This window comes from Orcinus orca, chromosome 2 (genome assembly GCF_937001465.1).
Source record: "Orcinus orca chromosome 2, mOrcOrc1.1, whole genome shotgun sequence".
NCBI lineage: Eukaryota > Metazoa > Chordata > Mammalia > Artiodactyla > Delphinidae > Orcinus > Orcinus orca.
This window is the reverse complement of record NC_064560.1, coordinates 77,262,089-77,280,244: the sequence shown is the minus strand read 5'-3', so window position 1 is coordinate 77,280,244 and position 18,156 is coordinate 77,262,089. Positions and strand designations below refer to the sequence as shown.

Below are 18,156 nucleotides of genomic sequence, written 5' to 3'. Positions count from 1 at the left end.
AGTGGTGGAGCAGTGTACCAGAGTGTCCGGGAGGCAGTTCTCCTGGAGACAGGCACTGGGACTGCATGGTCTGTGGGCATCTCCATGGTCTCTATCTCTGGGCAGTCAAGGCTATTCAAAGCAAATATAATTTAAGAACATTTTCACAACAGATGTAATAGTTTTTAAAAATGTTCTTGAAACATTAAAGTATGCTTTTTCTTTTATTTTTTCTCATTGTGACTTTATTTTACATTTTTTATTGAGATATAATTGATATATAACATTGTGTACGTTTAGGGTGTGTTGATTTGATACATTTATATATTGTAATATGATCACCACCTTAGCATTAGCTGACACCTCTATCATGTCACATAATTATCATTTCCTTAAGTGGAAACACTTAAGATCTAGCCTCTTAGTAACTTTGAAGTTTATAACACAGTATTGTTAAGTATAACTACTATGCTGTGCATTAGATCCCCAGAACTTATTTACCTTCTAGTTTCAGGTTTGTAACCTTAAATAACACCTCCCCAATTCCATCACCCCCAGCCCCTGATTACCACCATTCTACTGTTTCTATGAGTTGGCTTTTTTAGATTCCACATACAAGTGATAAGCCTTTTCTACTAGTGTGCAGGCTTTCATCTCTCTTCTAAGTTAAAGAGCCAATGGGGACCTTCCAAAAATTGGACACTTGGACCAAGCCCAGAATTGAATAACCAAACTGGTGAGAGTTATAAGCACCATGCGAAGTGGACATTGAGGTCAGATTTAGTTTGAGCAATAGTTGTTCAACTGGGCGTGTGCACAGACTTTCTTTCATAAACTTGAAGGACAGTGTTAAACCCCTTCGTCCTGACATTAGGTCTTCAAGGCTGAGTGCTTTGTCTTTCTAAAGTGTGAAACTACAATAGATGTCAGAGAAAAGGGAATTCAATATTTTTAAATACTAAGTCACAGAGTAAAAAAAGTATGTGTCTGTGGGCTCCATACTAACAGGACTGAATTTTAGGTTGTTAGAGCTTCAACAATATGCATTTTAATGGTGATGGGAAAATTAGATCCAAAGAACTTTATAGTGTCTCATTCAAAAGGGAGTCACTTTAGGCCATTAGAGAGTTGATCTGTTTAGATGCAGTCAGTGAAAATGACCAATTTTTGAGAAGTGGGTGGGGCAGGTACACATCAGTGCTGCCCTCAGATCCACCTGCTGATGGCAGAGCTCAGCGTCCATTCCAGCCACTTCACGGAAGAGAAAGCACATGAGCACAGTGGGGCCCCACAATCAGGCACTACAGGGAGGTCCCAGGAGCCCTCTGTTCTTCTCCCAAGTACCAAGGGTGCTGACTTCTCGGGACCACAGCTGGCTCTCAGCTGAGTTGAGTTCCCCTTGAAGCCAAGCCAGATGTGCAGGTCAGGTTCTTGGTAATAAGACATATCTTGCTATTTGCACTTCTGAAAAAGCAGCGATGGATGCCTGAGGTGGAACCCATGATGTTCAGGTGTGTTACCATCTTCTAGACTTGTGACTTTCTTTCCCTCCAGATAACTTAACTCGGTTTGCCCAAATATGCTCAGGGCCATTTCTCATTTCCAGCTGCTCCATCAACATACACTTTTGAGGCCTGGATAACGTCACTGAATTGTACAAACTAGACTGTTCTTCCTGTTAACCTCCTAGAAGGTTCTGCCCGTCTTCTCAGGGTTTTATCGTAAGTTGACATGTTGGGTCACACAGAACACTGCTCCCTGAGGCTCTGCTCTGAGGCGACATCACGTAAAGCCAGGGTTTTCAGCTTGGGCTTCACAATTCCTGCTCCCTGCATCCTGTGCTTTGGCTGGAGCCAGTGTGCTGGCAGCTGGCAGAGCTGATGGTACAGAAGCCCACAGACTCTGTCGTCCCTTCACCATATGCTCCAGTCCTGGCTTAATGCTCATAGCACAAATGCTCCCAATTAAGGATACAGGGAAATTTGGGCACACCAATCTTACTTTCAAATTGGATAAAGTTTTTAATGTCCCCCCGACACCCCATAGCCCATTGCAGTTGACTTACTAACAAAATGAAGACTCAGTTTTTCTGTGTTTAAACCAAACTTCTGAAATACCCTGTGAGTGGGTTAGGCTCTGCTAGTCCATGTGCAGTGACTAATATGTCTTTAAAATGGCTACACTATTGACACAAACAGCTCTTCAGAATCTGGGAGGGATGGATTTAGAGCATCATGTAAGGTTGATGGGAGACCAGCCCAGAGCCAGCATTCTCTGGCTGGCTATTGAAGAATTAGGGTTATTCAAGATATTCAAGAATAAGGCTTATGTATGCAAAACAATAACCTGGGTAGTACAAGAGATCATTCTCAGATGCCCTCCCGTCAAGACAAGTCACCATATTATTCCCTGGTTTCTATACTTTGAGAAGAATTTGTAAGAAATAATTAATACAAGTTTGAACTCTTTCTTTTGTTTCTCCATTAAAAAGCTTTTCACAAATGCCAACCAGTTCTGTAAAAGATGAAACCAATGACAACATCACAATATTCACCAGGATCTTGGATGGGCTCCTGGATGGCTACGACAACAGACTGAGGCCTGGGCTCGGAGGTTGGTGTATGCTCCTTGGCTGAGGCCCTCGAGGCCCAAGGGAAATTTTTGCTTAAACCAAGCTCATGTTTCCTGTGGTTCAAACAATTCCTCAAAGAGCTTCCCTGCTAGCAGTTTGAATTGGTGGTGTTGCTAAGGCTTCTGCATATTATCATTTTCCAGATGCAAGAAGCCAAGGGAAGTGGTCTCCCTGCAAACTCCCTTTTCTTCCCAGATAATGGTAAGGCCATCTGGTCCACTTAAGGAGGAACCACTTCTTAGGTGTTACTGAAGCGGAGGTTACCCTATGTTAGGAAATACTTTAAAATCAAAGTCATACCCTCCCATCTATGTGAGTCCTTTTCAGAAATCCACTATTCAGTGCAAGTGCTCATCACACCATGGCATGTTACAGGTTTAATTTTTCACTAGAGCCATAATCACAGTTTTTACTTTGACTCTATAAAGTTGATAAAACTAAATGGATAGTAAAATACGCTTTCAGGGTACAACTGGCTTAATTTTGTGCTGAGAATCATGTGCCGTTTCAGGCATGTGTGGTGCCCTTGGCTCTAACCGATTTAGATGTGGTACATTTGAACCTGCTCCATTAGGTAAGGAGGGACCTGCTAGCAAATACATTCCCGGAAGAATATGTTTAGTCCTCCATTATTTGCATTTTTAGCAGGGACATTTACTTAAAGCATGATTCGACATTCTCTGCCTTTTTGGCAAGACAAGTCCACATAGGCTCCTTGACACCATTTTACTCCACCCTGAGTTATGTCCCTATGAATTGTGAGCTGGGGCCCTGGTGAGGAACCTGTGTCTGTGTTTCAGAGCGTATCACTCAGGTGAGAACGGACATCTACGTCACCAGCTTCGGCCCGGTGTCTGACACGGAAATGGTAGGTGCGAGGCGCGGCCCCACCCAGACCACTCTAAACCCTGAAGGCACTGGCCCAGGGCCTCCTCTCCTTGAGTTGTCACCTGGTTGCCTCCCTTTGCACTAGGAATACACCATAGATGTGTTTTTCCGACAAAGCTGGAAAGACGAAAGGCTTCGGTTTAAAGGGCCCATGCAGCGCCTGCCTCTCAACAACCTCCTTGCCAGCAAAATCTGGACTCCAGACACCTTCTTCCACAATGGGAAGAAGTCCATTGCCCACAACATGACCACGCCCAACAAGCTGCTGCGGCTGGAGGATGATGGCACTCTGCTCTACACCATGCGGTGAGCGTGCTGAGTCGTGCCCTGGGCTGCCGGGCAGGGGTGGGGGTGGGTGGGGCCGAGAGGAGATGGGCTGGTTTGAGGATTCTGTCGTGTGTGTGATGGGTATTTTTTCCTTTTGACCTACCTATACTGATGTCCATGTAGCTTATTTCTTTGGGCTGCTATGGGTTCATAGTATTTATCTATATTTGTTTTTTGATTGAAGATCAAGGGCATCTTTGTTGTTTTTTTTTTCTGGCTGCGCTGGGTCTTTGTTGCTGCACGTGGGCTTTCTCTAGTTGCCATGGGTGGGACTACTGTTCGTTGTGGTGCACAAGCTTCTCGTTGTTGTGGCCTCTCTTGTTGCAGAGCCCGGGCTCTAGGCGCTTGGGCTTCAGTAGTTGTAGCATGCAGGATCAGTAGATGAAGCGTGCAGGCTCAGCAGTTGCAGCTCACAGGCTCTAGAGAGAGGGCTCAGTAGTTCTGGCCCACCAGCTTAGTTGCCCTGCAGCATGTGGGATCTTCCTGGACCAGGAATCAAACCCCTGTCCCCTGCATTGGCAGGTGGATTCTTAACCACTGCACCACCAGGGAAGTACAGATCAAGGGCATCTTTGGAAGAGTGACCCAGATAATGTAAGTTAGGGAAATTTTATTTTAAAAGAAATTTTATTTTAAAAATCCAAGGAGAACGCTTTTTTGTTGCAATTGTGCAACGCTTTTGACATTTTAAAAGTCTGTTTCTTGTATGGTTTGATAACATTTCAAATGCTGAGGTTAAAATTTAGTATTTCTCATTTAAAATGATCATTAGTCATTTTTTTAAAAAATTCTGAATTATTCATTGCATCTGAGTAAATCAATAAATTGACCAGTCAGAGAGACTCCTTTATAGCTTTTCAGGTTCCATGGTGGGCCTAAGTAGACTTTAGAAAATATTTTTTAAATTAACAAAAAGGAAAGAAAAAAGGCACTAAAGTCAAGTTAAAAAAAAAAAAGCACATGCATTTTTGTAGCTGTTATTGGAATTTCTCTATCTTAGCTACAATTCTTCACAATAAACTTTATATTTAAAAGAATAATCATAGTGGAAAATAATATTGATACAGTCATCTTCAGAGGCTGCATGTCCTAACATAATTTTGAGGAATGCTTTGGCACATTGTATCCCAAACCTATTTGACAACAGGTCTCGATTTATAACAACCCAATAAGGATTCTGATCAGTGATCTGTGCACACACCTTGGCATTTTGTTCCAGTCCTCACTCTTCCCTTTTCCCTACATTGATCTGGGAGGTGTTTCACTCATAGAAGGAGACAAGAGTTGTGAACATCACATCAGTGTCTGAGACAGTGCCTTCTCCATGCAGAGAGTATGTGAAAAGCTGAGAAATATCTTAAGGGTCGACAGTTAGTCCTTTGCCATCATTCTATGGAAAAGGAAGCCTGGGCAATGAAATCAAGAGCACTTTGTTCAGCCCTGTGAGCAGAGAGCAGGTATGGAGATGAGTTCCACATCCTGGAGGATGCCAGGGGTCGCCACAGTGGGGACACTGTGTGGGCCTACTGTTCTGCATTCCATTCATAGAATAAAAATATCCCTGATCCCCATGGATTATTGCCCTTGATTCACACCTGGTTCCTATCCTGCACAGATCAGTTAGGTCCATCGCCTAAGACAATGGGATGCTTCATCCCATGCACAATTGCTTGGACAGGATGGTGAGATAAACCCCTGGTCTAGAAGGGGAAGAGGCAGCAGAGGGGTGTCTGTGTACCAGGCAACTTCACAAACACAGACAGCCCTTCAGTCCTCAGACAGCCCAGCCAGCTGGGGGACACCATTTCCATTCACCAAAAAACAGCTTGAGGCTTAGAGTTGTTTGGTAATCAGCCCAAGGTCACGCAGCTAGAGAGGGGGGCAGCAGGAATTTGAGTTCAGGTATGAGCAATTTCCTTGTTTAATCCACCACATTTGAAAATTGGAGGGATGCAACATTATTAGACATATAATGGCCTTTGTCTTACCTTTGTTAAAGTGTCATGCGGAAGATGGTGAGACCCAGAGCAACTTGTCAGCAGTAATTTGTCCTTGTTTATGTAGAGGAAGCCTGCTGCTAACGAGTTGCAAAGTTGATGACCAATTTTCTTTTTCAGTCTTATAAAACATTTGGAAAGTGGAAATAGTTCCATTTGAAAGTGTTAGGAATTTTAATATGATGGAACTATAGCTGTAATTTGATAGCATTTTAATCTACTGATTTAGCAAAGACAGCAAAATGGCAACAGGAGTTAACTGGTGATAGGACGGATCACACACACAGCCCCGTCCAGGTCCCACTCTGTCACTGAGCGTCCAGAGGTACAGCCTTTCTGTTTAGCACTTGGGTCACTCCTGCCAAGCTTTATAAAAGCAGTGATATAATTTGACCCAGTAATTTCTACGTAATGTCCATCTTAAGGAAATAATTAGGAATAAGGACTAAGCTTTATGCACAAAGGTTTCTATTGTCATATGGCTTATGATACCAAACATTGGAAAAAATATAAAAATTCCATACAGTCTTCAACTAAAATTATATTTAAAAATTTTTATTCAGACTTTGGACCTACCTAAAAAGATGGAACATGAACATGAAGAACAAACTAGGGTTCACGTGAGACAAATGTTGTTTTAACCTGAGACAAATGTTTTAACCTGAGACAAATGTTGAGAAATGTCTGAAAAAGTACTGTTAGCAACTTCTAAAAAGTAACTCTATAGCGATTATGGTACATGGGAGGGATTCATTTATGTAAAATCCCCACCATGCTCCAGAAATCATTTAAGGTAATATTCAAAAACACACACAATTCAGATGGATGGAATTCTTTAAATAGGTGATTCCAAAAAGCCAAGGAAACATAAGCCATTGATGCCATTTGCTCCCAAAATGTCTTTTCTAAAAAGCCTTATTAGGTGCTTGCCTGGAAGTGATCTACAATTTCAGTTCTGAAGAACTTTCTACCACCCGTGTGTAATCTGTTTACAGGATCTAATGATAAAAGTCACTAGCTGTTCAGGGTAAGCCCAAAGAAAGCGACAGACATTTCCTGTTGGACTGTCAAGCAGAGGACACGTAAAGTACCAAGCAGTTTCTTCCAGGATGTTCTTGTAGCAAACAAAATGATATGTTTTATAGAACCATCCCCAGAGTTGTGCTTCGGATGTCAGGCTGGTGGCCAGGCATTCTCAAGGGGACCCTCAGCACAGCAGTCTCCTCGGTCATCCTTGCCAGAGCTGGAGAAGGAAGAGGCACAGAACCCAAAGCCTGACTTCAGTCCACCCAAGGACTGAATGACTGTCTTTCTGGCCAGGCTTGCTAATTGTTTGGTTTTTTTGCTGGGTAGAACTTTAGGTCATCATTGAGTAGCAGCAAGTTCTGATTTCACTCCCCAGCAAGCCCAAGCAGTCCTGGGTGACCACATCTCTCAGGGCACATGCCAAATCTCATGACACATTTTCTTTATAACAAGTGAACTGGGAGATAGTGACCAGCTCTCATCTCCGTTTCCTCCACACGCTTGGAAGGTGAGAACCACCTTAGGGCTTATTCCCCTGGCCTTTGGGTCCCTGGCAGAAGAGCCAATCTCTCTTACTTAGTTTCTGGTGTAGGAAACCACAACAGGCAAGAAAGGAATTACTAGAAGGCAGGCTGTGCTAGTACAACATGGTATCAGAAAACCTGGCTGCTGTTCCACCCAGGATCACCATGTCCATGCTTGTGGGCAGATATTTGAGAGTGCCGGCGACTGTGCCATCATGGGTAATAAAATGCCCTGCACTTGGGAAAAGAGCACTGGACAGAGTGGGGTCACTCTGCATTGTCACTCTGGCACTCTATGAATTCCCCCATGCTATTTTTATTTTGAGAAAGGCATATTTTATGATTGTTTACACCCTGTTTAGATTTTCATTATTAGTGAAAAACACTGCTTTGAATTGGGGTGATAGGAAGAGAAAAGAGCATGGAATTTGGAGTTAGGCTCACTTAAGGTCGAGTCTGAACTTGATCATAGAGCGGTCATGAGTACTTTGCTGTTCTAGTTTAATCTCTTAGAACCACGATTTGTTATTTTCTTTTTTTTAAACACCTTTGTTGGAGTATAATTGCTTTAAAATGTTGTGTTAGTTTATGCTGTATAACAAAGTGAATCAGCTACATGTATACATATATCCCCATATTCCCTCACTCTTGCATCTCCCTCCCACCCTCCCTATCCTACCTCCATAGGTGGTCACAAAACACTGAGCTGATCTCCCTGTGCTCTGCGGCTGCTTCCCACTAGCCATCTATTTTATATTTCGTGGTGTATATATGTCAATGCTACTCTCACACTTTGTCCCGGCTTACCCTTCCCACTCCCTGTGTCCTCAAGTCCATTCTATACGCCTGTGTCTTTATTTCTGTCCTGCCCCTTTTGGTTTTTTTTTTTTTAGATTGCATATATGTGTGTAAGCATATGGTATTTTTCTCTTTCTGACTTACTTCACTCTGTATGACACACTCTAGGTCCATCCACCTCACTACAAATAACTCAATTTCCTTTCTTTCTGTGGCTGAGTAATATTCCATTGTATATATGTGCCACATCTTCTTTATCCATTCTTCTGTCAATGGACACTGAGGCTGCTTCCATGGCCTGGCTATTGTAAATAGTGCTGCAATGAACATTGTGGTACTTGACTCATTTTGAATTATGGTTTTCTCAGGGTATATGCCCAGTAGTGGGATTGCTGGGTCATATGGTAGTTCTAGTTTTACTTCTTTAAGGAACCTCCATAGTGTTCTCCATAGTGGCTGTATCAATTTACATTCCTACCAACAGTGCAAGAGGGTTCCCTTTTCTCTGCACCCTCTCCAGCATTTATCATTTGTAGATTTTTTTAAGATGGCCGTTCTGACTGGTGTGAGGTGATACCTCATTGTAGTTTTGATTCGCATTTCTCTAATAATTAGTGAAGCTGAGCAGCTTTTCATGTGCTTCTTGGCCATCTGTATGTCTTCTTTGGAGAAATGTCTATTTAGGTCTTCTGCCCATTTTTGGATTAGTTTGTTTGTTTTTTTGATACTGAGCTGCATGAGCTGCTTGTATATTTTGGAGATTAATCCTTTGTCAGTTGCTTCGTTTGCAAATATTGTCTTCCATTCTGAGGGTTGTCTTTTGGTCTTGTTTATGGTTTCCTTTGCTGTGCAAAAGCTTTGAAGTTTCATGAGGTCCCATTTGTTTATTTTTGTTTTTATTTCCATTACTCTAGGAGGTGGGTCAAAAAGGATCTTGCCGTGATTTATGTCATAGAGTGTTCTGCCTATGTTTTCCTCTAAGTGTTTTATAGTGTCTGGCCTTACATTTAGGTCTTGATTCCATTTTGACTTTATTTTTGTATACAGTGTTAGGGAGTGTTCTAATTTCATTCTTTTACATGTAGCTGTCCAGTTTTCCCAGCACCACTTATTGAAGAGGCTGTCTTTTCTACATTGTATTTCTTGCCTCCTTTATCAAAGATAAGGTGACCATATGTGCGTGGGTTTATCTCTGGGCTTTCTATACTGTTCCATTGATCTATATTTCTATTTTAGTGCCAGTACCATACTGTCTTGATTGCTGTAGCTTTGTAGTATAGTCTGAAGTCAGGGAGCCTGATTCCTCCAGCTCCATTTTTCTGTCTCAATATTGCTTTGGCTATTTGGGGTCTTTTATGTCTTCATACAAATCGTGAAATTTTTTGTTCTAATTCTGTGAAAAATGCCATTGGTAGTTTGATAGGGATTGCATTGAATCTGTACATTGCTTTGGGTAGTATGGTCATTTTTACAATACTTCCAATCAAAAAACATGGTATATCTCTCCATCTACTTGTGTCGCCTTTAATGTCTTTCATCAGTGTCTTATAGTTTTCTGCATAAAGGTCTATTGCCTCTGTAGGTAGGTTTATTCCTAGGTATTTTATTCTTTTTGTTGCAATGGTAAATGGGAGTGTTTCTTAAAGTTCTTTTTCAGATTTTTCATCATTAGTGTATAGGAATGCAAGAGATCTCTGTGCAATAATTTTGTATCCTGCTACTTTACCAAGTTCACTGATTAGCTCTATTAGTTTTCTGGTAGCATGTTTAGGATTCTCTAATATAGTATCATGTCATCTGAAAACAGTGACAGTTTTACTTCTTTTCCAATTTGGATTCCTTTTATTTCTTTTTCTTCTCTGATTGCTGTGGCTAAAACTTACAAAACTATGTTGAATAACAGCAGTGAGAATGGGCAACCTTGTCTTGTTCCTGATCTTAGAGGAAATGGTTTCAGTTTTTCACCATTGAGAACAATGTTGCCTGTGGGTTTCTTGTATATGGCCTTTATTATGTTGAGGTAACTTCCGTCTATGCGTACTTTCTAGAGGGCTTTTATCAAAAATCGGTGTTGAATTTCGTTGAAAGCTTTTTCTGCATCTATTGAGATTATCATATGACTTTTATTCTTCAGTTTGTTAATATGGTGTATCACATTGGTTGATTTGCATATATTGAAGAATCCTTGCATTCCTGAGATAAACCCCAGATGATCATGGTGTATGATCCTTTTAATGTGCTGTTGGATTCTGTTTGCTACTATTTTGTTGAGGATTTTTGCATTTATGTTCATCAGTGATACAGGCCTGTAGTTTTCTTTCTTTGTGACATCTTTGTCTGGTTTTGGTATCAGGATGATGGTGGCCTCGTAGAATTAGTTTGGGAGTGTTCCTTCCTCTGCTATATTTTGGAAGAGTTTGAAAAGGATAGGTGTTAGCTCTTCTCTAAAGGTTTGATAGAATTTGCCCGTGAAGCCATCTGGTCCTGGGCTTTTGTTTGTTGGAAGATTTTTAATCACACTTTTAATTTCAGTGCTTGTGATTGGTCTGTTTATATTTTCTATTTCTTCCTGGTTCAGTCTCGGAAGGTTGTACTTTTCTAAGAATTTGTCCATTTCTTCCAGATTGTCCATTTTATTGGCATATAGTTGCTTGTAGTAGTCTCTCATGACCCTTTGTATTTCTGCAGTGTCAGTTGTTTTTTCTCCTTTTTCATTTCTAATTCTGCTGATTTGAGTCTTCTCCCTTTTTTTCGTGATGAGTCTGGCTAATGGTTTATCAATTTTGTTTATCTTCTCAAAGAATCAACTTTTAGTTTTATTGATCTTTGTTATTGTTTCCTTTATTTCTTTTTCATTTATTTCTGCTCTGATCTTTATGATTTCTTTCCTTCTGCTAATGTTCGTTTTTTTCTGGTCTTCCTTCTCTAATTGCTTTTGTGTAAAGTTAGGTTGTTTATTTGAGACTTTTCTTATTTCTTGAGGTAGGACTGTATTGCTATAAACTTCCCTCTTAGAACTGCTTTTGCTACATTCCATAGGTTTTGGGTCGTCGTGTTTTCATTTTCATTTGTTTTTAGGTACTTTTTTATTTCCTCTTTGATTTCTTCAGTGATCTCTTGCTTATTTGGTAGCATATTTTTTAGCCTCCATCTGTTTGTATTTTTTACCATTTTTTTCTGTAATTTATATGTAGTCTCATAGCATTCTGGTCAGAAAAGATACGTGATACTATTTCAAGTTTTTTAAATTTACCATGGCTTGATTTGTGACCCAAGATATGATCTATCCTGGAGACTGTTCCATGAGCACTTGAGAAAAATGTGTATTCTGTTGTTTTTGGATGGAATGTCCTATATCAATTAAGTCCATCTTGTTTAATGTATCATTTAAAGCTTATGTTTCCTTATTTATTTTCATTTTGGATGATCTGTCCATTGGTGAAAGTGGGGGGGTTAAAGTCCCCTACTATGATTGTATTACTATCGATTTCCCCCTTTTATTACTGTTAGCATTTGTCTTATGTATTGAGGTGCTCCTATGTTGGGTACATAAATATTTACAATTGTTATATCTTCTTCTTGGATTGATCCCTTGATCATTATGTAGTGTCCTTCTTTGTCTCTTGTGATAGTCTTTATTTTAATGTCTATTTTGTCTGATATGAGACTTTCTACTCCAGCTCTCTTTTGATTTCCATTTGCATTGAATATCCTTTTCCATACCCTCACTTTCAGTCTGTATGTGTCCCTAGGTCTGAAGTTCATTTCTTGTAGAAAGCATATATACAGGTGTTGTTTTGGTATCCATTTAGTGAGCCTGTTTTTTGGTTGGAGCATTTAATCCATTCACATTTAAGGTAATTATCGATATGCATATTCCTATTACCATTTTCTTAATTGTTTTGGGTTTGTTTTTGTAGGTCCTTTTCTTCTCTTGTGTTTCCCAGCTAGAGAAGTTCCTTTAGCATTTGTTGTAAAGCTGGTTTGGTGGTGCTGAATTCTCTTAACTTTTGCCTGTCTGTAAAGATTTTAATTTCTCTGTCAAATCTGAATGAGATCCTTGCTGGGTAGAATAATCTTGGCTGTAGGTTTTTCCCCTTCATCACTTTAAAAATGTCCTGCCACTCCCTTCTGACTTGCAGAGCTTTAGATGAAAGATCAGCTGTTAACCTTATGGGGATTCCCTTGGATGTTATTTGTTGCTTTTCATTTGCTGCTTTTTTTAAAATTTAATTTTATTTATCTTTTTATACAGCAGGTTCTGATTAGTCATCCATTTTATACACATCAGTGTATACATATCAATCTCAGTCTCCCAATTCGTCACACCAGCACCAGCACCAGCACCAGCACCACCACCCCCAAGCCGCTTTCCCCCCTTGGTGTCCATACGTTTTTTCTCTACTTCTGTGTCTCAATTTCTGCTCTGCAAACCGGTTCATCTGTGCCATTTTCTAGGTTCCACATATATGCATAAATATACGATATTTGTTTTTTCTTTCTGACCTACTTCATTCTGTATGACAGTCTCTAGATGCATCCACATCTCTACAAATGACCCAATTTTGCTCCTTTTTATGGCTGAGTAATATTCCATTGTATATATGTACCACATCTTTTTTATACATTCGCCTGTCGATGGGCATTTAGGCTGCTTCCATGACGTGGCTATTGTAAATAGTGCTTCAATGAACATTGCGGTGCATGTGTCTTTTTGAATTATGGTTTTCTCTGGGTATATGCCCAGTAGTGGGATTGCTGGATCATATGGTAGTTTTAGTTTTAGTTCTTTATGGAACCTCCATACTGTTCTCCATAGTAGCTGTATCAATTTACATTCCCACCAACAGTGCAAGAGGGTTCCCTTTTCTACAACCCCTCTCCAGCATTTGTTGTTTGTAGATTTTCTGATGATGCCCATTCTGACTGGTGTGAGGTGATACCTCATTGTAGTTTTGATTTGCGTTTCTCTAATAATTAGTGATGTTGAGCCACTTTTCATGTGCTTCTTGGCCATCTGTATGTCTTCTTTGGAGAAATGTCTATTTAGGTCTTCTGCTCATTTTTGGATCAGGTTGTTTGTTTTTTTTTAATATTGAGCTGCATGAGCTGTTTATAGATTTTGGAGATTAATCCTTTGTCCAATGATTCGTTTGCAAATATTTTCTCCCATTCTGAGGGTTGTCTTTTTGTCTTGTTTATGGTTTCCTTTGCTGTGCAAAAACTTTTAAGTTTCATCAGGTCCCATTTGTTTATTTTTGTTTTTATTTCCATTACTCTAGGAGATGGATCAAAAAATATCTTGCTGTGATTTATGTCAAAGAGTGTTCTTCCTAGTTTTCTTCTAAGAGTTTTATAGTGCCCAGTCTTACATTTAGGTCTCTAATCCATTTTGAGTTTATTTTTGTGTATGGTGTTAGGGAGTGTTCTAATTTCATTCTTTTATATGTAGCTGTCCACTTTTCCCAGCACCACTTATTGAAGAGACTGTCTTTTCTCCATTGTATATCCTTGCCGGCTTTGTCATAGATTAGTTGACAATAGGTGCGTGGGTTTATCTCTGGGCTTTCTATCCTGTTCCATTGATCTATATTTCTGTTTTTGTGCCAGTATCATATTGTCTTCATTACTGTAGCTTTGTAGTATAGTCTGAAGTCAGGGAGTCTGATTCTGCCAGCTCCGTTTTTTTTCCCTCAAGACTGCTTTGGCTATTCGGGGTCTTTTGTGTCTCCATACAAATTGTGAAATTTTTTGTTCTAGTTCTTTGAAAAATGCGATTGGTAATTTGATAGGGACTGCATTGAATCTGTAGATTGCTTTGGGTAGTATAGTCATTTTCACAGTATTGATTCTTCCAATCCAAGAAGATGGTATATCTCTCCATCTGTTGGTATTATCTTTAATTTCTTTCATCAGTGTCTTATAGTTTTCTGCATACAGGTCTTTTGTCTCCCTAGGTAGGTTTTTTTTTATTTTGCAGTACACGGGCCTCTCACTGCCGTGGCCCCTCCCGCTGCGGAGCACAGGCTCCAGACGCACAGGCTCAGCGGCCACAGCCCACAGGCCCAGGCGCTCCGCAGCATGTGGGATCCTCCCGGACTGGGGCACGAACCCGCATCACCTGCCTGCATCGGCAGGCGGACTCTCAACCATTGCGCCACCAGGAAAAAGGCCCCTTAGGTAGGTTTATTCCTAGGTATTTTATTCTTTTTGTTGCAATGGTAAGTGGGAGTGTTTCCTTAATTTCTCTTTCAGATTTTTCGTCATTAGTGTATAGGAATGCAAGAGATTTCTATGCATTAATTTTGTACTCTGCAACTTTACCAAATTCATTGATTAGCTCTAGTAGTTTTCTGGTGGCATGTTTAGGATTCTCTATGTATAGTATCATGTCATCTGCAAACAGTGACAGTTTTACTTCTTCATTTCCAATTTGGATTCCTTTTATTTCTTTTTCTTCTCTGATTGCCATGTCTAGGACTTCCAAAACTATTTTGAATAATAGTGCTGAGAGTGGACATCCTTGTCTTGTTCCTGATCTTAGAGGAAGTGCTTTCAGTTTTTCACCATTGAGAATGATGTTTGCTGTGGGTTTGTCATATATGCCCTTTAATATGTTGAAGTAGGTTCCCTTTATGCCCACTTTCTGGAGAGTTTTTTTTTTTTATCATAAATGGGTGTTGAATTTTGTCAGAAGCTTGTTCTGCATCTATTGAGATGAACATATGGTTTTTATTCTTCAATTTGTTAATATGGTGCATCACATTGATTGATTTGCGTATAATGAAGAAATCTTGCATCTCTGGGGTAAATCCCATTTGATCATGGTGTATGATCCTTTTAATGTGTTGTTGGATTCTGTTTGCTAGTATTTTGTTGAGGATTTTTGCATCTATATTCATCAGTGATATTGGCCTGTAATTTTCTTTTTTTTGTCGTATCTTTGTCTGGTTTTGGTATCAGGGTGATGGTGGCCTCATAGAATGAGTTTGGGAGTTTTCCTTCGTCTGTAATTTTTTGGAAGAGTTTGAGAAGGATGGGTGTTAACTCTTTTCTAAATGTTTGATAGAATTCACCTGAGAAGCCATCTGGTCCTGGACTTTTGTTTGTAGGAAGATTTTTAATCAAAGTTTCAATTTCATTACTTGGGATTGGTCTGTTCATATTTTCTATTTCTTTCTGGTTCTGTCTTGGAAGGTTATACCTTTCTAAAATTTTGTCCATTTCTTCCAGGTTGTCCATTTTATTGGCATAGAGTTGCTTGTAGTAGTCTCTTAGAATGCTTTGTAATTCTGCGGTGTCTGTTGTAACTTCTCCTTTTTCATTTCTAATTTTATTGATTTGAGTCCTCTCCCTCTTTCTCTTGATGTGTCTGGCTAATGGTTTATCAATTTTGTTTCTCTTCTCAAAGAACCAGCTTTTTAGTTTTATTGATCTTTTCTATTGTTTTCTTTGTTTCTATTTCATTTATTTCTGCTCTGATCTTTATGATTTCTTTCCTTCTGCTAACTTTGGGTTTTGTTTGTTCTTCTTTCTCTAGTTCCTTTAGGTGTAAGGTTAGATTGTTTATTTGAAATTTTTCTTGTTTCTTAAGGTAAGCTTGTATAGCTATAGACTTCCCTCTTAGAACTGCTTTTGGTGCATCCCATAGGTTTTGGATCATCATGTTTTCATTGTCATTTGTCTGTAGGTATTTTTTTATTTCCTCTTTGATTTCTCAGTGATCTCTTGGTTATTTAGTAATGTATTGTTTAGCCTCCATGTGTTTGTGTTTTTTACGTTTTTTTCCCTGTAATTGATTTCCAATCTCATAACATTGTGTTCAGAAAAATGCTTGATATGATTTCAGTTTTCTTAAATTTACTGAGGTTTGATTTGTTACCCAAGATATGATCTATCCTGGAGAATGTTCCATGCACACTTCAGAAGAAAGTAGAATCTGCTCTTTTTGGATGGAATGTCCTATAAATATCAATTATATCTATCTGGTCTATTGTGTCATTTAAAGCTTGTTTTTCCTTATTAATTTTGTGTTTGGGTGATCTGTCCATTGGTGTAAATGAGGTGTTGAAGTCCCCCTCTATTATTGTGTTACTGTTGATTTCCTCTTTTAGAGCTGTTAGCAGTTGCCTTATGTATTGAGGTGCTCCTATGTTGGGTTCGTAAATATTTACAACTGTTATATCTTCTTCTTGGATTGATCCCTTGATAATTGTGTAGTGTCCTTCTTTGTCTCCTAGAATAGTCTTTATTTTAAAGTCTATTTTTTCTGATTTGAGAATTGCTACTCCAGCTTTTTTTTGATTTCCATTGCATGGAATATATTTTTCCATCCCCTCACTTTCATTCAGTATGTGTCCCTAGGTCTGAAGTGGGTTTCTTGTAGACAGCATATAAATGGGTCTTGTTTTTGTATCCATTCAGCCAGTCTATATCTTTTGGTTGGAATATTTAATCCATTTACATTCAAGGTAATTATTTATATGTATGCTCCTATTACCTTTTTCTTAATTGTTTTGGGTTTGTTATTGTAGGTCTTTACCTTCTCTTGTGCTTCCTGCCTAGAGAAGTTCCTTTAGTATTTGTTGTAAAGCTGGTTTGGTGGTGCTGAATTCTCTTAGCTTTTGCTTGTCTGTAAAGGTTTTAATTTCTCCATCAAATCTGAATGAGATCCTTGCTGGGTAGAGTAATCTTGGTTGTAGGTTCTTCCCTTTCATCACTTTAAGTATATCATGCCACTCCTTTCTGGCTTGTAGAGTTTCTGCTGAGGAATCAGCTGTTAACCTTATGGGAGTGGCATGATATACTTATACTTAAACAATTTGTCATTTTTCCCTTTCTGCTTTCAATAAATTTTCTTTGTCTTTAATATTTGCCAATTTTATTACTGTGTGTCTTGGCATGTTTCTCCTTGGGTTTATCCTGTATGGGACTCTCTGTGCTTCCTGGACTTAGGTGGCTATTTCCTTCCCCATGTTAGGGAATTTTTATACTCTAATCTCTTCAAATACTTTCTTGGGTCCTTCCTCTCTCTGTTCTCCTTCTGGGACCCCTATAACACGAATGTTGTTGCGTTTAATGTTGTCCCAGAGGTCTCTTAGGCTGTCTTCATTTCTTTTCATTCTTTTTTCTTTATTCTGTTCCACAGCAGTGAATTCTACCATTCTGTCTTCCAGGTCACTTTTATCCATTCTTCTGCCTCAGTTATTCTGCTATTGATTCCTTCTAGTGTAATTTTCATTTCAGTTATTGTATTTTTCATCTCTGTTTGTCCTTTAATTCTTCTAGATCTTTGTTAAACATTTCTTGCATCTTCTTGATCTTTGCCTCCATGCTTTTCCCGAGGCCGTGGATCATCTTCACTATCATTATTCTGGATTATGCTTCTTCTGGAAGATTGCCTATCTCTGTTTCATTTAGTTGTTTTTCTGGGGTTTTATCTTATTCCTTCATCTTGTACATAGCCCTCTGCCTTTTCATCATGTCTATCTTTCTATGACTGTGCTTTTTGTTCCACAGGCTGCAGGATTGTAGTTCTTCTTGCTTCTGCTGTCTGCCCTGTGGTGGATGAGGCTATCTGAGAGGCTTATGGAAGTTTCCTGATCTTCCCTTGCTGCTTTTAATATTTTTTGTTTGTATTTAATTTTTGATAGTTTGATTAATATGTGTCTTGGCATGTTTCTCCTTGGATTTATCCTGTATGGGACTCTCTGTGCTTCCTGGACTTGATTGACAATTTCCTTTCCCACATTAGGGAAGTTTTCAACTATAATCTCTTCAAATATTTTCTTAGACCCTTTCTTTTTCTCTTCTTCTTCTGGGACCCCTTATAATTCGAATGTTTGTGCGTTTAATGTCCCAGAGGTCTCTGATACTGTCCTCAATTCTTTTGATTCTTTTTTCTTTATTCTGCTCTGCAGTAGTTATTTCCACTATTTTATCTTCCAGGTCACTTATCCGTTCTTCTGTCTCCATTATTCTGCTA

At 39.3% G+C, this 18,156-nt stretch overlaps 1 protein-coding gene across 4 annotated transcripts in view; it reads left to right on the top strand.

Annotated features, from left to right (window-relative positions):
- GABRA5 (gamma-aminobutyric acid type A receptor subunit alpha5) overlaps window positions 1–18,156 on the top strand; it is a 103,509-nt gene that overhangs the window by 13,647 nt on the left and 71,706 nt on the right. For all 4 annotated transcript variants that reach the window (XM_033431417.2, XM_004271639.3, XM_004271641.2 and 1 more), the window contains 3 exons: window positions 2,471–2,592; window positions 3,412–3,479; window positions 3,585–3,805. In XM_033431417.2, the coding sequence (XP_033287308.1) occupies window positions 2,471–2,592; window positions 3,412–3,479; window positions 3,585–3,805 (411 nt within the window). The remainder of the gene's footprint in view (window positions 1–2,470; window positions 2,593–3,411; window positions 3,480–3,584; window positions 3,806–18,156) is intronic.